General features: G+C 41.0%; 1 protein-coding gene across 10 annotated transcripts in view; it reads right to left on the reverse strand.

Moving 5' to 3' along the window:
- Positions 1 to 11,865, reverse strand: part of CCDC15 (coiled-coil domain containing 15) — a 102,109-nt gene extending 90,244 nt beyond the window's left edge. For all 10 annotated transcript variants that reach the window (XR_008421260.1, XM_053900308.1, XM_019433474.2 and 7 more), the window contains exons 1-4: positions 11,578 to 11,865; positions 11,048 to 11,234; positions 5,789 to 5,938; positions 4,946 to 5,137 (exon numbers count right to left, since the gene is read on the reverse strand). Coding sequence is in view for 9 of the 10 variants with exons in the window: in XM_053900308.1 (XP_053756283.1) it covers positions 4,946 to 5,137; positions 5,789 to 5,938; positions 11,048 to 11,227 (522 nt within the window). In the remaining variant the exon portion in view is untranslated. The remainder of the gene's footprint in view (positions 1 to 4,945; positions 5,138 to 5,788; positions 5,939 to 11,047; positions 11,235 to 11,577) is intronic.
- Between the last annotated feature and the right edge of the window lie 12,974 nt (positions 11,866 to 24,839).

Raw genomic sequence — 24,839 nt, forward strand, 5'->3', positions numbered from 1 at the left:
ATATTATTAAATTAAGGATCTTAAGATGAGGAGATAATCCTGGACTATCCATATGGGCCCTAAATGCCATCCCAACTGTCCTTATGAGAGAGATGGCAGAGGAAGATGTGGCATACAGAAAAGAAGAAGGTGATGTAAAGACAGAAGCAGTGATTGGTACAATGTAACCACAAGGAAAGGAAAGCCAGCAGACACCAAAAACTAGAAGAGTCGAGGAACAAATTTTCTCCTAGAATCTGTGGAAGAGACCCTGCTGATACCTTCATTTTGGCTCACTGAAACTGATTTTGGACTTCTGGCCTCGAGAACTTCAAGAGAATTAATTTGTCATTTCAAGTCGCTAAGTTTGAGGTAATTTGTTAACAGCAGACAAAAACGAATACAAGGACCAAAGTCAATGTTCATAAGCATTAAACAAAAATATAGAAAATAGGGGAATTTTACAAATCAAATTATTAAATGGGCCTCCCAAGCTATAGGCTCACCAATAACCTAGATCTTGCATAAAAAGGCAGGCTGGGATAATGAAGATTCCTTATCTTACATGATGAACTAGGAAGTATGAGAAATCAGACACAGGAACTGAACCTAAAAGGTCCGAAGCTGGAGAAAAGAGGCTAAAGGAGCCATAAGTATGCCTAAGTTTCAGAGCTGTGATGATGAGAATACCAGTAGTAGAAAAATTAAGCAAATAAGAGAGAAGCATATGTGTAGAGACAGGGAACACTCCCACTTTGCCTGGAACTGTCCAGGTTTAGCACTGAAGGTCTCATGTCCTCAGACAATAAGGAAGGTGGGTTACCCTATGAGAACAACTGAATCAATCAAGTTATTGATTAAATACTAGTTGTGAAAATCAAAGAACCTATGCTGTTGTGATCACTGGAGCTACCTCAGAGCCAGAAAAACTCCTCTGACTCCTTAAGGGAGTTTCTGATTCTGCCATTATCATCCCATGCATGTTCTTGAAATAAATGAAGTCTTGCAGCCAAAGAGCCTAACTCAAACAGTAGTTTTCCAATGATAGATTAAGAAAACTTATCAGGTTATTTCACATTGCTTAAATCTTTCTTAATTACCAAAATTAATTGGTATTTCCAGGGTTGAAAAAGCTGGAAAGCCTGCATTACAAAGAGAGAATAAAAATAAAAAACAAGATAATAAAAGATTCAGTGAGAAATAAAAAGCTGAGATATCCCATGCTAGAAAATAGTGGTAAACTTAATAGTGTATTTAAAAAAAATTATTACATGGTGAGAATGAAACAATGATCAGCTGTTCATTGATTCCCAACCAAAATGAAGTTATCAAGGGACACAATAGAAACTCAATCCCTAGAGATAAATATCAGTCTGAACAAAAGCAGGGGGCTAGGCTAGTTCTATTTTATGGGAACACTTGAAATTTCTTCCAGTTTTATGATTATAGTGGCTAACTTTAGGTACCCAATCTTATCTATTTCAGAACAAGTAGGTAATACCAAGTATTATAAGTGAAGGCTGGGGTGGGGGTACAGAATAAGAGAGGTCCTAGCAAAATCACATGTTGGGGTACAGGGCTACATCCAGTTTTGAAGGCCATATTTGAAAAGAGCATATTTGAAAAACTAAATAGCATCCAGAAGAAATCAACCAAGATTATAATGACTGAAAGCATTAGGAATGTAAGAATCAAAAGAGAAAAATGGGGGGCGCCTGGGAGGCTCAGTTGGTTAAGCATCTGAGTCTTGATTTTGGCTCAGGTCACAATCTCACAGTCATGAGATCAAGCCCTGTGTTGGGCTCCACGCTGGTCATTGAGCCTGCTTAAGATTCTCTCTCTCCCTCTCCTTCTCCCCTTCCCCCATGTGCACACACATGTGTGCGCGCGCACTCTCTCTCTCCCCACAAAAAAGAAAAAAAGAGACAGAAATGATAGCTATAATCAAATATAATCAAATACCTGAAGTGTCTTAGAGATGACCATGGTATTTTATTTTCTATTACTTGAGAGTGCAAAACTAGGCCCAATGGGTAAAAATTATAGGAACATTTTGACTTAGTATGTTGATAAAATACTTGTAATAATTTCAAGACTTCTAAAAATGAATAGCCTAAAAAGTGGTCAGTTGCTCAACAGTGGCAGTGTTCTAGCAGAAACTAGAGACAATATAAAAAGAATTCTTTAGAGAAAGAAAGGTTAGACTAGATAATGTCTTCTCTTTTCTAACATTTAATTAAAAATGTAAATAAATTCAGGGGCGCTTGGGTGGCTCAGTTGGTTGAGCATCCTACCCTTGATTTCAGCTCAGGTCATGATCTCACAGTTCATGAGTTTGAGCCCCACAAACTCTGTGCTGATAGCACAGAGCCTGCTTGGTATTCTCTGTATCCCTCTTTCTCTCTCTGCCTCTCTCTCAACAACAACAACAAAAAAGATCAACTTTTTAAAAAAGATTTTAAAAAATGTAAATAAATTCAAACATATTGGAAATGTCAAACATATAGTAGACAGAAGCTATAATGAATCCCACATACACACCCAAACAGTTTTAACATTATCAATTCCTGGCCCATCTTATTTTATCTATAATGCCTTACTTCACTTCACCCTTATATTACTTTGAAGTATACCCCAGGTATCAAATCATTTCATCCTTAAGTATTTCAATATGTCAGATGAACTTTTAAAACCCTCCAGCTCCAGGATTCTATGGTTCTATCACTCCGTGGCACACGAAAACTGAAAAGTCCACCAATATTCAGAAAGTGAATTATATTCACCATTTACTCAACCACTTCTAGATAAATCAAGGGAGTTAGTGCTTGAACAATGCCTCACTGTCTAGTTCTTAGTGACATCTAGTGGATAAAAACTGCAACAGAGGAGTGGCTGGGTGGCTCAGTGTCAAATTCTTGGTTCCTCTCAGATCATGATCTCATGTCTTGAGTTCAAGCTCTGCGTTGGGCTCTCTGCTGAGCCTGCTTGGAATTCTCTCTTTCTCTCTGCCTCTCCCATGCATTCGCACATTCTCATTCTCTCTCTCTCATTCTCTCAGAAATAACTTTTAAAAAATTTTAAAAAGGGGTGCCTGGTGGCTCTGTGCTGACAGCTCAGAGCCTGGAGCCTGTTTCAGATTCTGTGTCTCCCTCTCTCTCTGCCCCTCCCCTGTTCATGCTCTGTCTCTCTCTGTCTCAAAAATAAATAAACGTTAAAAAAATTTTTAAAAAATTTAAAAAAAAACTGCAACAGAAACAGTAAGATTAAAAAGCATCTAATGTCAAGATGCTATTTGGGCAAAAGTTTATAGGCTTAAAGTAGTTTAGGTCACTGAACATTCTTTAGTAGTTCATCTTTTAAGAAAAAAACGGTATAAATTTTTTTTTAGTTTTGTAACATTTCAGGCTTTTCATAACCTGATTTCGTCCTATGTAACCTCAATTTTCTGTCATCCTCCTCTATAAACTATCAATCAGAAAGGTTCCATCACTTATTCCCAAATATACCAAGCTCATTATACATCCTACACTCTTAACTGTTCCTCCTATCTCAAAATTCTCTTCAATTCACCAATTCAATTCACCTTACCAATTCAAAATATACAACTCAATTCCACCTCTTCCAGGAAATATTTCCTTGGAACTGAAAAATTTTTGAAATTCCCTAGTGCAACTTTATCATCAAATATAGCAAATATCTCTATATTATTATCTAATAGATTGGGGTCTACCAGCTTTACATCTCTACTTGGAAATGTAAACCCCCATAAAGGGTCCCATTTCACATTTCATTCGTTCAATGTTTAAGAAACACAGTATATTCAAATATCTGTGAACTGATGTGTTCTACTTATATACTATACAGATGAAGTAAAATCCTCACTACGGTGGGATTATAGCCACAAGCACCACGAAGGCAACAACCGTGTCTGTTTTCATCAATGTTCTATCCCTTATACTTTATGAAGTGCCTGATTCAATAAATATTTGCTCAACAGATTGTTCATAACCTTAAAAAAGGAAACAAAAATGATTTTTAAAATGATTACTACAAACCAAGCAATGGCAAGAAAAAGTCATAGTTTGGGCAAAGAAAAAAAATTTTTTAAGTATTTCAATATAATATATGCTTATAAAGCTTTCCCTAATTATACTAACAACTATACAATCCCTTCATACTTATGACCAAGCACGTCAGCAGTTATGAAATTTTTATTTTTGCATAATCATCATTTTCTACACTTTTGCTCTCCTCTCACTATCCCTAGAAATACATTTTAAATAAGATGAAGTATAATTCCTACAGCAGAGTTGAAGAATATGGTATCGAGTGGACAAAAGGCTCAGGTACACTAAGGAGAGTTGAGTGCACAGTCTCAAGTGATTTCAGCGGATGAACCTACTCATGGTGATTAATTTTTAAATAACAGATAATCAATTACTTAGGATATGTTACTTTTTTTTTAATTCTATGTCAAGAGTTTACTATGTTATTACTTGACCTATAGATCTATTTATTGTGATTATCAGACTAAAGGACAGAAATGAGGAAAAAGAGACAAAAATAATGAATGAAGTGCCCTGTATATGTACTGTACCTTTTTGCAATAGACGTTAGGAATCAGTTCTGTCCAGATACCATAAACAATAACTTACCCATAACACAATTCCAGTACAATTGGGAAAAAAAATCTATGTTCTTTAACTTAAAGCTGTTTCTCATAAGTTTTTAACTCTAGAGTTTGGCAGCTTCCTTTAGATGATTCTAAATTGTCTTACCAAAAATAAATAAATTTAGAATATGTATAAAAAATAAACATCATTCCACTATTCCCCACTTTACAAAAGTAAAAAAAAAGAAGGTAATTAAAAGTGAAGTTGAGTAGGATACCTCCTAATCTCTACTTCATATTATAGATATGGCATGTATCTAAAGAAAATCAGGCATAAAATGAGTATGTACTTACAGCCTGGGCTTGTTGTTGGAGTAATTCATTCTGATTCTCTCTATCTTCTAGTCCATCCCCCAGCACCTGGGAAGGAGGTAACCTAGCACTTCCAATTGCAGCATTCAAGTTCTTTGGAAAAACACTTGTTCTTTTAGGAGTTAAATGTGCTGGATCTGAGGACTGCATGGCTATAGAGCCTTCTTTTTCTGCCTACACAAAGGAAGAAAGAGTGAGATTCTTCTAGTGAGATTCTACTCCGGGCCAGTACAATCAAATAATGCCTATAAGTGGCCCAAAAGACTTTATTTAATTTTTTTTTTTTTTTCAACGTTTATTTTATTTTTGGGACAGAGAGAGACAGAGCATGAACAGGGGAGGGACAGAGAGAGAGGGAGACACAGAATCGGAAACAGGCTCCAGGCTCCGAGCCATCAGCCCAGAGCCTGACGCGGGGCTCGAACTCACGGACCGTGAGATCGTGACCTGGCTGAAGTCGGACGCTTAACCGACTGCGCCACCCAGGCGCCCCCCAAAAGACTTTAAATCATGGTCAAGGATAGAAAGAGGAAAGCTTTAGCAAGCAATGAAACTAATATTTACCAGGCATCCCTAATGTGCTAATAATTTACCTATCAAATTCTCCTAACAACACTGTGAGACAAATATCATAACCTCATTTTATAGATAAAGAAACTACAGTCCAGAGAAGTAATAGGCCCAAGGTAACAAAGCTAGCAAGCAGCAAAGCCAAAATTCAAACCCAAATCCAAAATTCTGACATTGTTTTTGATTATTTGGTGAAAACAAAAAAATGAGTCAGAACAACATAAGAATAAAATATGGTTTCTCTTTTGAACTTACTGCTTCATAAGATCTCTGAAGCTGATGCTTTTTTCGCAACCTGATTTGTTGATTTACTCGGCATTTGACTTGTCTCTGAAAATGCTTCAGAGCTTCTTGTTTTTTTCTTAGTTGTTCCTTTAGTTCTTCTTCAATCATATATGCTGAAGTCTTGAAAGATGAAAGAAAATAAACTTAAATGTCAGCAGTTTTGCCTGTTAGGACTGTTTTAAGCACAAAGCTGTCAAGGTACAATCCCAACAAAATAATTCAGTTCTATAATCCAAAATTCCCAGTATAGTAAGGAAATCACAGGAGTTCAGAAGCTGATAATCTAGACATAGCTACTGAGTACCAAGAACTCAAACCAAATCAAAAACTAAAAATTGGAATTTTTGTACTCAAATCAAATCTTAATTTTTCATTGAATTGACAACTAAAGTTGCCTTCATTAATTCTTAATGAACCAATTCAAACCTATCTTGTTACACATTTTCTAAAATGAATAAAACAGTCCAGATACACCAAATTGCTCACCGCTCACCAAACATGTCCTATTATAAAATGCCTTCACACTCAGATTTATGCTCCATTTTTAACCTTCCTGTCATCTCCATCTAGTAAAGTAAAGGTGGTACTCATTCTTTAAGACCATCTAATAACCAACCACCTTCCATAATTGGTTCTTCCTCTGAGCTTCCTATGCTATAGTACCTCTCATTCTTATTAACATTGAGTGTAATACTTCTCAACTCCCCCATTAGATTAGGCACACTGTGAGGGCAGGAAATGTATTTATCCTCTTTTGTTTCTCCTACAGTATATGACACAGAGCCTTGAATATAAAGGCACTCAATATTTGTGTAATGCTCAATTCTAAAACACATTCTAAACGATCTAGAACATTTTATCCCATTTGAGTCCCTAATCAGTATTCACTTCCTCTGAATGCTTTGAATAACAACCACAGGCATAATTAAAAGCAGTTACTTTCTTTTTTAGAGAGAGAGAGAGAGAGAGAGAGCACAAGCAGGAAAAAGGAGGAGAGGGAGAGAGAGAATCTTAAGCAGGCTCAATGCTCAGCACAGAACCCAACTCGGGGCTTGAACCCACAACCCTGGGATCATGACTTGAACTGAAACCAAGAGTCAAATGCTCAACCAATGAGCCACCCAGGTGCCCCAAGCAGTTATTATTATTAAAGATCTATTACAAGACAAGCACTTTAACCACATTATATCACTAAATCCCTAAAACTACCTCCAATAGAAGGTATTCTTATTCTTTATATTAAAGATGAGGAAATTGGGGCTCAGAAAGATTCATCTTTAGCCCAAGATCCTACAGCTGGCAAGCAGCAGAGCTACAAGTCTCTCTGACTCCAATACTTATGCCCTATACTGTTACTGCTTGTCTCTTGACTATGTCTCTCTTTCATAAGGGATCTTCAAATAAATAAAATCATACTCCTATCCAGCCCTTCTTCTAACACAGTGATTCCAAATTCTAATTCAGAAAAGTGCCTCAAATATTTCATAAGGCAATCATTAACTCTCAAAATGAAAAGAATTTAAATTCCAATAAAAATTACATTTTCCAAGAAGTCTATCCCATATTCTACACAAGTATATACCATAGGAATAGAGTGTACAAAACAAATATCAAAGAACAATTGGGTAAAATAATTCCAAAGGAGAGATATATGTAGTAAAGACTGAACAACTGACCAAAATTAACACAGGCTCCAGAAAATTAAAGCCATCCTGCCTCTTTTATGTCCATTGTCTGTCTGCCCCCTTTTACCCCCATGCTGAGATTATTGAACATCTTATTAGTGTATGACTGATTCCAAATTGTGAATCTCAACTGTAAACCAAAGGTAAGAGTATACCATATTTTAGAAATATATTTTGCTCAGCAAACACCATTTTTATAAGGCAATCAGAGCCCAAGAACATTGTCTCAGATTCTGGGACATTAAGAGATTCCCAGAGTCAAATAAATTTGAGAAATACTGGCTTAAGCAAAAATAGATATTGTTTCAATTGTACAACTAATTCCTCATAGACATAGACTTTTTGTACCCTAAGGACTATCCAAGGGGACAATATAGAAAGAAGTGTTTCTCGCAACAAACAAAGAACATTTTTGGATAATTCACGTATGATGAAACTTATGTTTAGTATTCACAGTAGCCTCCAAAGATGATCTCGCCTTCTCCCCACAGTGAATCAAGCCTCCCAGTATCAACGCTCTTGTGTAATAATCTCCCATACTGATTGTAGTCTGGCTCTGTATATATCCAACAGAATGAGGCAGAAGCATTGGCTCCATGACTTCTCAAGCAAGGTCTTAAAGCAACTTCCACCTACAGCTCTTGGAGTGCTCGCCCTAGGGGAAACGAGCCACCATATAAGAGTTCTACCCTGAGACCACCATGCTGAAAGGAAGCCCAAACTAGCCAGATAGAGAAACCATGCGGAAAGAGAAAGCAACCAAGCAAGCCCGCAGCCATTCTAGTCATCCTAGCCCAGTGCCAGACATGTGAGTGAGAAAGCCACCCTGGACATCACAGCCCAGTAGATGGCCAGATGAAGAGGAAACAAGAAATCCAACCAATAGCCAGAATCCAGTAGAGTTGTCCCAGACATCTCCAGCTATTTCAGCTGTCTCAACCGAGGCTTCAGACATCGTGTTGTAGACGAGCCATCCTCACTGTGCCCTGTTCTAAATCCTGACACACGGTATAATTTGCTTTATGCCACTAACATCTAGGGCAGTTTGCTATACAACAACAGATAATCAGATAAATTATAAAATAATGCGACAGCCATATATGCTGATAGAATACCAGTGTCCTTTGATGCTAATTTAATTAGTGGAAGGGGAGGTCTGAAGCTATGGTATTCTTAGGAATCTCAATGGCTCCTTGAAATTTTGAAACAAAAATGATTAAGAGTTTCCCTTTAAAATAAGCATGTATTAGGTCTACCACACTTTAAAAGTAACTATTCAGCATTTATTCTGAGCTGACAGAAGCTGCATCTGTCAATAAGAGTGGATTCCCCAGACTATACACACTAAATTGGTAGAGTTCTAGGAAATGCTTGATCAAATTGCCGTTGACTGGTACTGATCAAAATTTTGTAAGTGAGGGAAAGGAGACATATATTTTCCAAGACTAATATTTTGAGTTAAAGTTTGGGAACATGAGACTAAATTCTTTTTAACATAGAAAAAGAAAATTCTGGTGGTTTTTAGGCATTTTGATGCTACATTACAAAGATGCCAGGGGCACCTGGGTGGCTCAGGCGGTCAAGTGTCCGACTTCAGCTCAGGTCATGATCTCACGGTTCGTGGGTTCCAGCCCCGAGTCAGGCTCTGTGCTGACAGGTCAGAGCCTGGAGCCTGCCTCGGATTCTGTGTCTCCCTCTCTCTCTGTTCCTCCCCTGCTCTCACTCTGTCTCTCTCACTCTCTTAAAAATAAATAAAGATTAAAAAGAAACAAAGATGCCATAATTTGAGCAATGAAAACGAGGTGTCAATAACTTAAATACCAAAATACCTTTGTACCAAACCTTCTTAACTCTTCTGGGGTGTTTCTTACACTTATCCCTTTTCATTCCTACTTCAACCACCCTTTTTTAAAGCTTTCCCTTTCTATTCCTTATCATGAAACAAGTCCTGATGCCATACTTCATGGCTAAATTGTTACAATTATATCCTAATTCGTCCCCCAGAAGCCAATCTATATCTCACCTCAAAAAATTTTTGAAGCAATTAACCTAGTCAAAACATTGTTTTACCATATTTGTCTGTAAATATTACACAATGCATGAAGTCAATCCCTTATCCAAGATTTCCCTACAGCTGTGGTTCCCAACAGCTCCTATTTTCCACAATCCCACTACACATCCTCTCCAATCAATCTAATCTACCCTTAGAATCCTGAATATACCTCCCTCACTTCCTACTCTCCCCATTCTCCTTAATTGGAGAATCTTCCTCCTTCTTTGATTACCTAATTTCTTCATTAAGCTTGCCTGTATCACATCAACCCAAAGTCCTACCTTTCTTCCTTAAGTATCATAGCACTTAATCATATACTACTTAGACACTTCAAATCCTTTCTGGAAATAGGCAGAAGAGGAATAAATGAATATATATGAACATACATATAAAAAAATAAAATGAATATATGAAATTGCTTTGTTATTTAAGATTTACTTTAAACATGTCTCATTTCTTCTCTGAGATCAAGGACCACTCATATTTTTCGTCTCATGTTCAGCATTTTGTCTATATGTGCAGAATACCCTCACACAATTTGTGCATTCCATAAATACTTACCAAGTGCTTATATTTATCAGGCACTAAGACAAAGTTGGGGATGGTAAAAAATGAGATTTTTTTTTTTTCCCTTGTGCTCTGGAAGCTCACACTCCATCAGGAAAAGTAGACATGCATGCAACTTACTATAAATATAATGTGGTAAGTGCCACAATAAAATTCCAACAAATAGCTAAGGGGCACAGTTTGGTGAAAGACTATCAAAAACCTTCTTACAAAATTGTCCTCCTGCGCTAATTAGTACATATGAGAGTTATTATGGAAACAGGCGCACATGTAAACTTTGCAAAAGTTTCCCTTCACCTGAAATGCGCTTCCCTACGATCTATACTTACAGCATTTTCATTTCTTAAGGACTAACATAGGCTATATTTCCACACTCATTCATTCCACAAATATGTCCTTAAGACTTACTACATGACAGGACAGGAATGAACAAAATATAAAGGTCCGCGTCTTCCTGGAGTTTATAGTTAAAACTTCCTCAGGATCTCAGTCAGAATTAATCTCTTCTTTCCTTATTCTCTTACTGTATCTGAATCTTACAGAATCTCTATCACACACTTACCATAACTCTAAACAATCAATTCATGTTAAATTAAGTGCGGCAACTGTCATCCCTACTAGCTGCAGGGTGTCCAGAAGATACAGACAGTGCGTATGTCTTGTGCACAGCAAGCAATCAAGAGTTTGTGAAATACGGTTTTGGCAAATACATGTTTGTTCTACAATCCTAAGGCAAGAACATAACTATTTATAAAAGGACATCCCCCAGACAGTTCATCTTTATCTAAGCACCAGGGATTAGAGAAGGCTAATATGAAGAAGAAAAAACAAAAAACAAAAAACAAAAAACAAAAAAACAGAAACAAACAAACGAACAAAAACAGGGGAGGAACCCCACCACATCTGCATCAAACTGACACTCACATATGCTGGGACTTCCGAACTATCTGGCAAGGCAGGTTCCACCCAGGCCCCAACTGGCACTATAGCCTGGTTCCTTTCGGCCAGCACTGCCAACACGTCCTTGCTCTTCAGGGGGTTTAAAGCCAGGGGCAACCTTGCGGCATTTCGAGGCTTCTTGAGGGGGGCCATCCTTCCTGGCATGTGACCCCTGGATAGGAGAAAGGAGAAGCTTAAAATCTTCAAGCGACTGCGTTAAAAGCTCAATCTCCTAATCCATCAGCCACAGGCTCCTGGAAAGGAGAGAAACCTGGGAGGAGGCAGTAAGTAGCCTGACAGACAGTCGAAGAACAAGAATTCTGGAGAAGGAAATGGGAACAAATGAAAAGCGTTAAGTTTTAAAGACTGCCTTGTGCAAGGAATGGGGATGAGAGGGGAGAGAAAAGGGATCTACTGAGGGAACGAAGACTGTGCCCACTGGTGGCACCGCGAGGAAAGGGAGGAACGACCGTAGCAGCCAGAGAGGAAGGGGGCTGGTAGGGTCGGGTGGGAACCTGGGTCTGAGGCTGAGTCCAAATAACTGCTATCCGGTTATGGAGGGAAGCGATGAATGCCGGGGAGTCCCGAGCCAGATAAAAGCCTGTTTCTTAGGCCTCGGGGGTCCCACTCCTGCTGAGATAGCACCGACCAAGCACCGGTGCACAGGTCGCCACACATTCAAACTATTCGGGATTCCTAGGTAACCGCCTCCAGCAAACCGCCACTTTCGGGAGGGCCGCCGGGCCCCTCCCAGTCCGGCCCCGCCCTTCGGTGGCCATGTATCGGCCCCTTCCGGTCTTGCATTCCCTCCCCGGGGATGGGAAAGCGTAAGGGGCGGGACTTCGAGCTCCGCGGCAACGTCACTTCCGCTCCCTGTCTCATTCAGGGGGCGGGGTTTGTGAAGGCGCGAGGAGCGGGGCGGGCACGAGTGGTTTCGCGGAGCTGCTGAGTGATGCGACAGTTAAGGTGTGTAAGGCCCCTGGTGCAGAGATGGAGACCAGCACAAAACCTGCGGGAAAAGGTTACGTTGAACTGAAGAGCGCTGACTCAGAGGGCCAGGGTTCCCAATAGAGGGAAGCAGGGGAAAAGAATGGAAAAAACTGGGTCTGACAGAGCTTTCCAACAGGAACAAACTAAACTAACAGTAAATCATACCCATCCTGTGTACACATCATTACGTTTATAAGGCTATTTAATACATACATATTCTTATATTTGAACAGCGCAGCCTCGTCACCCTCTCTGCTCCAAGCTCTACTATAATTCTGGGGCACTTCATTACGTGAAGTACCCATTCATTCGGTCATTTAACATATCATTGAAAGCTTTTTGTATATCAGTACTGTTCTGGGCACTGGAAATATATAGCAGTGAAGAAAACAAATATCCCTTGTTCGTGGAATTTGTAATATGATGAGAAGTAACCGAATAAACACATGAGTAAGTAAATGTGCCTGAGGCTGATGAATACTGGAGAGGAAGAGCAGAGAAAGAAGATGAACAGTGTACTGGAGGGGAAGTGAAATTTTAGATAGTATGCCTTCACTGGGGTACTTTTGAGCAAAGGCTCCAATGCAAACCTCCATGAGATAATGGAACAAGCTACTGTGATCTTCAAAGGAGAGTTAAGTGTTCCAGGTAGAGGGAACAGCAAGTACAATCACTCCAAAGTGGGTATCTGTCTGGCTGTGAAACAGCAAGGAGGCTAGCGTGACTGGTACAGAGTGAGATGGGGAGAGTGTTGATATAGGAAGTCAAAAGTTAGGGGGTGGGCAATTATATAAAGCATTGTAAGCCATGGAAAGGCACTGAGATGGGGAACCACTGGAGGGTTTGAGCAAAGGAATGCCATAATGTGACTCAATTGTTTTTTCTTTAAATCACTGTGGCCACCATATTGAGAATAGACTGAGTGTGGCAGAAGTATAAGCAGTAGGCCAATTAAGAGGCTATTCCAGTAATCCCAATAGGAGATTATGATGTCTTGGATCAGGGAAGTAGTGGTAAAGATGGTGAGAAGTAGTTGGATTCTGAATATACTTGGGAGGCAGAACTTTCAGGACCTGTTGAAAGTTGGGATATGGAGTGTGTGTGAGAGAGAGAGAGAGAAGAGTCAAGAAAAATTCTAGTGATTTCATCCTGAGCAATTGACAGGATGGAGTTGCCATTTTACTCAGCTGGGGAAAATGGTGGAAGGAGTAGGTTTGGGAGAAAGATCAGGAGTTCAGTTTAAGTTGTGTTTAATTGACATCTAAGATATGATAGAAGTATGGTAGAAGTATCTGCAGTTCATAGGAGAGTTCTGGACTAGAAATATAAACTTGGGAGTTGTTAGCTTATAAATTTAAAGCCAGGAGATGAAATGAAATCATCAAGGGAGTGAATTATAGACAGATAAGAAAAGAGATCTAAGGACTGAGCCGTGGAGTATCCTAACAATAAAGAGGCTAAGAAGGGGAGAGGAATGCAGAAAGAGGGAAGGATCAGCTAGTAAGCTAAGGAAGAAAACCAAGAATGTGTGATAGCTTGAAATCCAAGTGGAGGAAATGTTTTATTGAAGAGAACAGACCATCATGTTAAATCCTGCTGATAGCTCAAATTGGATAACTAAGAATTGACTATTGGGTTTAACAATGTGGTCATTGATGACTTTTAAAAGAGCAGTGTTTTTGGAGTAGTTGGAGAGTATAAGCCTGATGGAGTAGACTTAAAAGAGAAGGGAAGGAGGATTTGGAGACAGCAATTTTAGACAACCTTTTCAATGGGTTTTGTTGTAAAGGGACATAGAGAAATGGGTAGCTGAAAGGAAAGATAGAATCACAAGATGATTCTTTAAAATCACAGCACACATTTTTTTGTTGTTGGGAATTATCCAGTAGATAGGAGAAAGCTGACAATGCAGGAGAGAGATGGGAAAATGTTTGCATCTGAGTCCTTAAGTGGGCAAGAGGGAATGGCCTTAGATAGCAGGAGGAAAAGTTCACTATAATAATAGCAGGGAAAGCAGACTATATACTGGTAATTGGGTAAGATAGTGGTGGGAGTTGGGGAAGTTCTCTTCTAACTGTTCCATTTTCTCTGTAAAATAGTATTGTAGTCAGCCTACAAGATAGCCTCTGATGTTCTCCACCTCCTGGTGTTCACACCCTCTGTAGTCCCCTTTTACACTGTACCAGGGTTGGTCTGGTGACCAATGGAATATGGCAGAAGTAATGATATATCACATCAGAGATTAGGATGTAAAGATGCTGTATTATGTCTCTCTCTTTCTCTCACTTGTTCCCACTCTCTCTCAGATCACTTGCTCGGAGGCCATTTATGTCACAAGCAGCTCTATAAAAAGGCCCACATGGCAAAGTACTTCTGCCAGCAGCCCTGTGAATGATCGTGAAAGTGGATCCTTCAGCCCCAATCAAATATTCAGAGACTATTGTCTTGGCCAACAACTTGACAGCAATCTCATAAAAGACCTCGAGCCAGACTATGCACCCAGAAACTGTGTGAGATAATGTTTGTTGTTTTAATATGCTAAATTTGGATTAGAAAGTGATAACTAACACAGATAGGAAGCAAGTTCATCGATTAATAGTATAGAGGAAGAAATGTTGGAGGTCTGAAGAAGGAAAATAAAGTACAAAATAGTTGTCCAGAAAAGTAAAATCAGAGACCTGTACAATTGCTAGATGGCTGTGAGGACCCATGTGAGATTCATGATTATGAATTTAAAGTGAGACCAGTCAGCATTGTTGATTGTTTTTCTTCAGTTGAATGGTTACAGGCAACAGTAGTAGAAAAATTAATTTTAACCAGGGTTGAGGTTTTACCAAAGTATTACTATCAGGCAAGAAATGAAGATTAGGGAGTTGAAGAGAGTTGAAGATTAGTGCAAGGAAGTAATTAAATGACTGACCATGAAACTTAAAATAGGTAATGTGGAACAGGAGGACAAGTGGGATGTAAGGGGCACTGTAAAGTTAGTAGGATCAAGAGATTAAAGGCTCCAGTGGAGATCTAAGGTTTGTTAAAGCAGGATACTGGAAAGAATGCACCGAAAAGATAAGAGGGGGGATGCTTGAAACTGAGAGTATGGAGACACTGCAGATTGGTCCTGTCAAAGTCTATGGTGGAACCAAGAGGAAGATTAAAAAACAAGATCACTGGGGAAGAAGTCATAGAACTTCTAGTTGCTTCTAGTCAAGCACTGGTTGAAATGTTCCTAAGGTTATCAAAATCACCAAAATATATGACAAGAATAGTGTTGGTGAGAAACAGGAACAACAGTCTTCAGGGAATTTTGAGAAAAGACCCGGAGGTTAGTAGACAAGAATAACTTGGAAAGCAGTGAGTGGTATGGCCTAACAACATTAGATTCAAAGTGAGGGGCGAAGCTAAGGAAAAGGAGGGAGAATGGTTTATAAATAACCAAGTAGCAAGAAGGTAACCTGTTCCACCTCCACCCAGATGGGCAAGGAACAGAAAAAAGCCACCCCTTGGGGCACCTGGGTGGCTCAGGCAATAGGGCATGCAACTCTTGATCTTGGGGTTGTAGGTTCAATTCTCACGCTGGGTGTAGAGATCACTTAAAAATAAAATCTTAGGGGCACCTGGGTGGCTCTGTCAGTTAAGCATCTGACTCTTGGTTTCAGCTCAGGTCACGATTTCACGGTTTCATGTATTTGGCCATACTTGGGATTCTCTCTCCCTCTCTGCCCTTCCCACACTTGTGCTGTCTCTCCCAAAATAAATAAATAAACTTAAAAAAAAATTTTGTAAAGAAAACAGCCATTTCCCTGAGAGGGCCAGAGCGAGATTGATATGTATTCCTACACACACACACACACACACACACACACACAGAGCCTTCAACACTGGGGAGGGTGTGATTAGGTAGCTCCTTGCTCTCTCTAACTCTCTCTCTACCTCAAGGTCTATGCATCCCGCCAGCAGTTGTGCCAGTGGTTTCATGTGAATCTGTACTCTTGTGATGTCCACGGAGCTCACATCTTGAGCTCTGCTCCCATTTTCTGACCTTTTCACGTGGTTTATCTTCTCAATGGCTGGAGTTCATTTCTCAGCAAAGGGATCTGTTTGCTCAGGAACATGTGTTTTCTTCAGAAACTTAAAAGAATGAGTGTTTCTGGCACCAGAGTCTTGAGGTCCTATACCCCAGAACTCACCAGAGCTGAATTATCTCTGATGTATATGGCTGGGGGATCCCTGGCCATCTCTGCACAAAGCCCTGAGTCACTGGGTCCTTGGCAACAGTCCACTCCACACAGAACCAATTGTTTGATGAGCAGTAAGAGGCAATTTGCTGTTTGTTTGCCACTGTGCTATTTGTGCCTGACTGACCCACACCGGTAACAAATCAGAAAACTTGATCACCAGTTAGTCCAAAGAGCCTACCTCAAAGAGATGGGAAACCTGCCTATTCCACTCTCATGGGGTCTGGATGGGATCTGGATGGGATCTAGATGTTGGGAACTCAACCCCAGGCAGCTGAATCATGCCCACTTTCACTCTCTTGCCCAAACTTGAGTTAGATTTCCCCAGAACTAACCAATGTTCTGGGCTATTTCCTGAAAGTAGACCATAGGACTGTCCTTCTTTGATCTTCCTCCTCCTTAGCCACCTCTCCAAATAACCTTCCTAACTGGTATATAATCTGTGAGGGTCCTTCTGCTTGCCTACACAGACCAGGTTTTTGTAGCAACAATTCATTGTAAATGGCACCAGTAGCAGATCACTCAGTTGTCTCAATAGCATCTGCCATACTGATCTTTGCAAAAGATTCTCTAATTTTATCATGGATACAGAAGTCTTTTCTCCTTTCTCTTGATGAGTGATTTAAAAAAATTAACATAGCAGTCTCAGCGTCTCTCCACGGTATCAAATACTCTTCTAGGATGGACACAGGGATGCACTTCCCAGATCCCGCTTCAAGGAAGGACTTGCTGGCTCAGCTTTGGGGAATGTTGTCATTTTTCCAGCTGTCAGCTCCTTCAGGGACTGCTTTGGCTCCAGATTGTTGCCCTGCCTTCCCGTTGAGAAACAGCCATATCCAGTGACTGACCGATATGGGGATATAAAGGCCCAGAGGTTTCTGCCTAAGTTGGAACAACTCTGATGGGTCATCATTTCAGCTCCAGAGCTCCCTGTGGGGTCAGCTGAGGCTGCCTGGCCCGCGTCACGGCTTGACTTCTCCCTTGCCCACTCCTAGTCCATCCTCCTTTCCACAGGTGTCCATCTCAAGCACACTCCCTGATAAACATCCTGGACAGGAAATTCTGTCACAGAGTCTACTTCCTGGAGAACCCAACTCTGACACCCTCTGAGGGTTGTTAGGCCTCAGACACCAAAGCCCTGGCAGCTCTCAGACCATCTAAGTCCTAGTGCTAAAACCCATAGACTTCTGATCATTATTCTTTTCTTTTTCATCAAAGACACCTGCGATATTTCAAGGATAGGGTCTAACCACAGTTAAAGTCCTTCTTCCTATTCCCTGTTGACACGTTCTAGCCTCTGGATTAAGCTAACTCTCAAGACTTTCTCTAGACAGCCTCTAGACTTTGTAAATATGTGAGCTAATGAAGCTCTTTATTGTTAATGCCAATTTGCATTAGGTCTTATACTGTTGGTAACATAAAGAGCCCTGAGATACGCAAAATAGAGGGAGTCAGTTGGTCAAGAGAGGAGAACAGAGCAGATAAGCAGAAAGATTTAGAGTTACCTACAAAAATTGATTCCAGAAACTGCCCCAGTGTTTGAGCTCTCCTATTCCAGATCCATGCAATATGCCTCTCCTCTGATGGCAACTTCACGGGGATATCTGTTCTGTGTAGCCAGAGAAGTTTCACTAAGGACACTGCTTTAACATAAAGCAGATTTGGCCAAAATGAGTTTAATCTATCTATAAATTTTTATCTGTATTATCCACCATACTTTTGACTGTTTTAGAAAATGTACTCCTAAAATATAAAGGTTGCAATCATTAAACATACTTTAAAAATATGTCGCAGGTTCTTAAAGTATGTCAAAAGAAGAATTTTAAATATGTTTTCTAGAATAAGTAGCAAAGGACTCAAGGTAACTATTTGGAGAAAAACCAAGCCATTGATTTTTGTGTGTTCTGTTTTGATTGTTAATAATTCACTATTAATAGTCACATTTTCTGCATCCCAAACTTCTAGGGACAGCACATTAGCAGTCTAGAGAACAGAGCTTTGGATACAAACTTGGATTTATATTCTAGCTCGGCAATTGACTGTCTGTTGTCAAATCACATAATCTGAGTCTTTGTTTCTTCATTTGTAAAATGGGAGCAATCAGGATTTTTCTGTGAGAATTCAGTAATATATATGAAATACATGATATGTAATAGGTTTTCAATAAATGCTTATTTTTTTATTTTTTTTATTTTATTTTTTTTTTAGGAATCAAGATAGAAGTCATCTCTTCTACCTTTAGAAGATTTTGATTTGTCTGCACAAGCCTCCCTTCTATTTTGAAGTAGGTAATAGACTGCCCCACCTCTGACTGTGAGTAGGCACATGGCCAAGCTGGGGTGGTATTCTATTCTGGTTATAATGATTGATCCAGAGCTGTGCATGTGACACAGGCTAAACCAACCACAGTCCTTCACCAAGATTTTTTTAAAACTAGCTTCATCTAAAATATCTCTGGATGACAAGAAGCACGGTCCCATATGTTAACCACTAGCTACATGTGGCTATTTAATTTTAAACTATTTAAAATTAGATAAAATGTATAATTCATATAATTATAAAATTTATAATTCATACAATTCAGTCCCACTAGCCACAATGTAAAGTACTGAATAGCCATGTGTGACTGTTAGCTACTATACTTCATAATGCAGATACAGAACATTTCCATCATCACAGAAAGTTATGTTGGACAGCATTGATAATCTATAGAATCTGGCAACCATCAAAAACTATAAGAAGGTTTGAGAAAATGAAGCTGATACCAAGAGCTAAGCAAGGGATGAGTAATAACCAAAATGGCTTTTAAGTATCTTAATTCCAATTATTCCAGCTCCCTTCAAGATTTTGTTACACAGTACAAGAAATTTTTCCCTTTTTGCCTCAAATAGTTCACATTGAACTATCACAGCCAAAAAGTCTTGACAAATCAAGACAGCAAACCAGATGCGGAATCCTGGAGGGCTAACTTGGGCAAAGAACTCTGAATAAGACAAAGCTGAACCCTACAAGTACCGCAACAAGGGGTGAAAACTTTGGCCTGTCTTCAAGGTCACCTTCCCTATAAGGGGTCCTCTTTTAAGAAAATTTGTTTCTCCCCCTGTTTCGTGTAACATAATCCATCTTAGTGGCCTTGGACTCACTATTGGGGACCCAATCATTCTCTTGCTGATTAGGCTTTGTTTTTTTAGGTCCTGTTGTCTGCCTTTGTTATGCCCAGAATTCGTGATCCCCAAATACCGCCAGGGAGCCGAGTCCGATGTAAAAGCAAAAGAGCCTTTATTCGAGCTAGCTCGAGCTCAATCCCCTACCTGCACCGACACAGCGGTGAGAAACCGGGGAGAGAGAGCGAGTTTCAAAAGGACAAAGGTTTTATTGGGGCCTAGGGGCAGTTGGTGAGGTAATGGCTATGGCCTCAGCCGATTGGCTGGGGAAGGGTCCTGGGGAAGGGTCCGAGTCCTGTTAGGCAGGTGAGGGGGGGGTTACTCAAGGGGAGGAGGTGTGGTCAAGGTGAAGGACACAGAACAAGATGGAGTCGGCCGGCGTAGGCCCGCCCTTTCACCTTATCCTTCTTTGTTTCACATCTTGTGTCAGAGCCTTCTTTTATTCTACTGACTTTTTACATCGGTGGGCAACCTCTTCCCGGAGTATAGTGTATATAAACACTAGACCAAGAAGCACAGGCTGAGTCTGGACCTTGCCAACTTACAAAACATGTGACTTTGAACAGGCGACTTAGCCTCCTTGATCTTCATGATGATCTTTAGGGAAAAAAAAATACCTGCCACAAAGGGTTGATATTAGATTAAATAAAATAATAATTTAAAAGGCAATTTGCAAGAGGCAATGCAAATGTATTAGCAATTATACTTGCTTACAGATTGAAATGTATCTCTCCCAACTATATTTAAGCACCTATATTGTGCTTAAATTGTGTCTTCCTTTCCTTTCGAATGCGCCGCCTTTCCTCTTATGCCACATCCCACTCCTCCTATTAACGTCTAGAACATGGAGTGCTCTTCACACAGTACGGAATTATTAGATGCTGGCTAGCTGATTTGCATTTCTGTGCCTCCCCCACTGGGAGGAGGGAGAGTGGGGGAGGGAGAGAGGGAGTGTGACAGCAAATTCTTCCCTGGGGGCAGGACAATGGTTGTTGGGAAGACACCATTTGAGGATCTAGAAGGGAAACAATGAAGCTTTTCATGAGTTGGGGGGGATTGTGGCTCCCCCAGGATTTTTCAACCTGTTTTTATTTAAGTACTGAAGCTTTACAAGAACAGAACTCCAGAGATGTCCTCTAGAATGTCCTCACTACATCTTAAATAGGTCTGCAAAAGCATGTTCTTTACAACACTTTAATGCCAATTAATTTCCCTCCTTTGTTCCTCTGGAGAGTTGCTGAATAGGGCGCGTTCAGCAGCCAGGGACACAAGCCTGAGTTCCTCCCAGTTTCTGAGGGGGCGGGAATTCTATTCAGAAGTCAAATATTTACTCTCAGCATAAAAGACATTGATGTTTTTCCGTTTGCCAGCATGGAAACAGGCGCATCTCCACTCTGCCTTACTGAAATTCACCCAGGACCCCTTGCTGTCCCAAGATCATATACTTCTCCCAACACACACCCCACTTTTTTGAGATACCCTATGTCTGCAGAGGGCTTTTCCTCTGAGGGACTCCTCACATTCGAACCGAAGGCCCTGAAAAGGGCAGGAAGAGCCTTTTAACCAGTCTCCACTTTCTATTTGACGTTTCTCAGAAGTAACCTGGAGTAAGGCTACCTAGGAGAACTTTAAATAGGAAAAGGAAAGACAAAATGTCCTTTGCCGGTGGGGGGTGGGGGGGTGGTGGTACATTTCTTGCTGTCCAGATCCCCAAAAAGCTTGTTTTGTTCAAAGGGAGCTAGCTAATCTGTCTCTTGTTCAGTGGTTGCTAGAGCAGCTAGGCCCTGCCTCCTTTGAATACAAAGCCTCACACAAATTCCTTGTTTCCCAGGCAATGCACTGCAGTTCTACAAATTCTCTGGCTGATGTTGGCATCCTGATTCCTCCCTCTCTCTCTGTTCTGGCAAGTTGAATTTATGTCAGGGACAACTCCAGCACCATTCACATATAGGTTTATGGAACCAAGAATCAAAAACAGCTTCAGCAATAATAGAGGGTGTCAGGGGTGGACAGAGAGGGCCACCTTATGCTCTGGAGCTTAGCCAGAGAGTTGGTGCTGGGAGGTAAAATATTAGACCAGGACGAAGACTCCAGCACAGGGGAAGTGGATTCCTATTGCTGAGTTAGGGAGGTGGTCAGAAGCCTCAGCTTTATTGGTGACCAGCCTGCAGCTCTAATCCAAGCTCTGCCACTGAGTAGCTACAGGACCTCAGCAAGTTGCTAACTTCTTGGAATTTTAGATTTTCTTGTTTGCAAAGTGGGGTTATCATGTCTACCTAAAAGGGATATTAGGAGAATTAAAGGAACAAATAGATACACTATGCCTGACAGAGTACAATGAGGAGTAGTTTACACACACACACACACACACACACTCACAAACACACCTATATTAGTTTTTCATGCTGCATAACAAATAGCAACAAATTTAGCAGCTTAAAACAATATATACTTGTTAGCTTACAGTTCCTGTGGGTCAGGAGTGCAGGCTTCACTGGCGCATCTGCTCGAGGTCTCACCAGACTTCAGTTTAGGGGTTGGCTGGCCAGCATTCCTCTCCGAAGCTTGGGGTCCGCTTCCGGGCTTCCGTGGTTGTTGGGAGAATTCAGCTCCTTGTGATTGCAGGGCTGAGGTCCCAGGTTTCTGGCCACCTTTTGGCAGAGGGTCGCCCTCGGCTCTGAGAGGCCACTGGCAGTTCCTTTCCACCTGGCCTTTGCCCACCACACTGTTTACAACTTCAAAGCCAGCAGGACAATCCGTGTCTGGTCTGCTGAGCCTGAGTCTTCAACAACATAACCTAATCAAGGGAGTGGCTATTTTACTGCCTTTTGCCATACTCCATCAGCTAGAAGCACACACGTTCTGCATTTGTGTAGTGAACTTTTCTGGAAGTTTCGAAGAAGTCAAAGGAAGAAGAGTTTCACAGTGTAGCTGTGCGAGCTGTTTTTTTTTTTCTTCAGCACCCCCCCCCCCCCCCCGCCCAGCAAGTGGCTCTCTCGTCCCTTCTGTCCCTTCTTTCCTTGACTTCTCTCCTCTCTGCCCATCCCTTCCCCAAATTCCTGTTTATTTCTAAAGCACAGCAGTTTACCTTTTTGTTCCTTGACTTTTTATGCTTAAGACCTTACCTTCTACTCCATGTGATGTATTTAAATCTTTTCCTTGCTAAAGAAAATTCCCTCTCTAAGAGGGGTTTTGGTTCCATTTATTTGTTGATAGATTCTTTTTCATTCTGCTACTAAAGATTATTTACAATCTAGTGGAAGAACAGATATGGCTCAATTAATGCCAGGAAGTGAATGGAGAGAAAGAGAGGAGAAGGCTAAATATAAAAACCACCACTGGTATTATGGTATTAATCAAGCCAGAACCTCTCCAGTAGTATCATCAGTGCCAGCACAATCTTCCTGGATTCTGGAGACAAAGAAACAGGCCAGATGGGTGGAGACATTTTTAAATCTAATGGTCGAATTGTTAAAATTGGTACTTATATACCAATTTGTGTGTGTGTGTGTGTGTGTGTGTGTGTGTGTGTGTGTGTGTGTGTTTTACCTCTTCTTGCCTCTACTATAAAGTAACATTAGGAGTCCTGGGTTGATCATTACATAACAGGGCAAGTTACTTATCTTCTCTGTCTCTCAATTCCCTCATCTAAGAAATGAAGAAGTGGGACAAGGTAAATCTCAGATGTCTCTTGCTGTGGAGTAAATCTACTGTTCTGCCATTCCTGCTAGACCTTCAGTTCTTTGAAGGTGGAGCTCATATTTACACTTCCCAATTCCCCAGCCAGGAATTGTATTTCCTTCTCCCCCTATTTCCCATAGAGGTCTGTGTAGGGTGCTGACTTATTCAAAATCACTAAGTAACTGCTTCCTGTCCTGGGGATGGAATACTTGTGAGTTTAAGTAGGCAGGTGTGTGTGTGTGTGCGTGTGTGCGTGCTGGGGGCTCCATTCTGAGCCTTGGGGGCCCTATCCAGGTGCTCAGCACAGAGGTGTGAGTACAGCAGGCCAGGGCTGTCATGGGTGCAGGGATGAGGCGTTGGGATCCCAGACCCCCAGAGAAGGAGCCAGATGAGGAGCGGCCAGAAGCAAGTCTGTGTAGCAGAGCCAAGAGGACTGGGCCATGCTGCTCGGAAGAGGACAATGCCTCTGGAAATTCATCTATTGGAAGTGCTCAGAGGAGAGAGGGGCACAGGTCTTGGCTAAGCAAGGGCATTACTGTCAATCGGTCCATCAACATCATTTGTTTGAGCAGCCACATTAAGCAGAGCTCAGAATTGGGCCCTGCAAGGAGACTCATAAGAATGAAGAGTTATAGTCCCCGCACTGGAGAAGCTCCCAGGCTAATGAGGATATGGCCACAGTAACATTTTCTGATCTAAGAGTGGGGCATGAAGACTGACAAGTATTAATGGACTTAGAGTTGAAGAGACGTAATATTTATGATCAGGATATCCTTATGAAGTTTATCATCAGTAGTAAGATGAGACAGACATACCCATAGAACATATGGAAGGAGAAAACTAGGTAAGCCAGGACAGGTGGCATAAATGTTACATTATGTATGAGAATAAGTTGGCTTGACTGTTATCTTATGTCTCTGTAACCCAATTTCTTATCAGTACCGCCCCCCAAAAGTGAATCCCAGTTATTTCTGGGAATTCACAAAGAGGTGCTTTATCTGTGCTCACAAACTAGTCTATTGTCTTGCAGTCATTATTTGGTGCCCTCTGTGCACTCACTCCTCTGCCCCAGCTCCCCCTTCACGGCCATCCTCTATTGCATCCAGTTGCTTAAGGTGCCCCCCTCAAATTCTCATCCATGCAATATTCAGCAACTGTTTGCAGAGAACCTACTCTGCGCCCTGCCCTGTATTAGGCAGTAGGTCTACAGAGACCAGTAAGCCATAGTTCTTCAATAAGAGAGCTCTCTGTTTTAAGGGAGAAAGGTACATAAGCAGATACCATAAGCTTCTGTAGGCCTATTCATTTTAAAAAGACCTGAAGCAAGGGGCACCCACATGGCTCAGTGGGTTAAACATCCAACTCTTGACTTTAGCTCGGGTCATGATCTCACAGTTCATGAGTTTGAGCCCTGCATCGGGCTGCTCGCTGAAAGTGTAAAGCCTGCTTGGGATATTCTCTCTCTCTCTCTCTCTCTCTGTCTCCCTCTCTCTCTCTCTCTCTCTGCCCACATATGTGAGCTTTCCCTCTCTCTCAAAATAAATAAACTTAAGAAAAAAAAAAGACCTGTAGCAGGATTGCAAGGGTGCTGGTTGGACACTCGGCCACAAAGCAACTGCAGTGTCTTCGTGCCCTTACAGCTGCTGTCACCTGCCACAGAAGCCACTCACAGCCCCCCAGGCAGCAGGGAAAAGCTAACTATTAGTC

The sequence above is a fragment of the Panthera pardus genome, unplaced genomic scaffold (genome assembly GCF_024362965.1).
Source record: "Panthera pardus isolate Hobbes unplaced genomic scaffold, ASM2436296v1 HiC_scaffold_12, whole genome shotgun sequence".
Classification (NCBI taxonomy): Eukaryota; Metazoa; Chordata; class Mammalia; order Carnivora; family Felidae; genus Panthera; species Panthera pardus.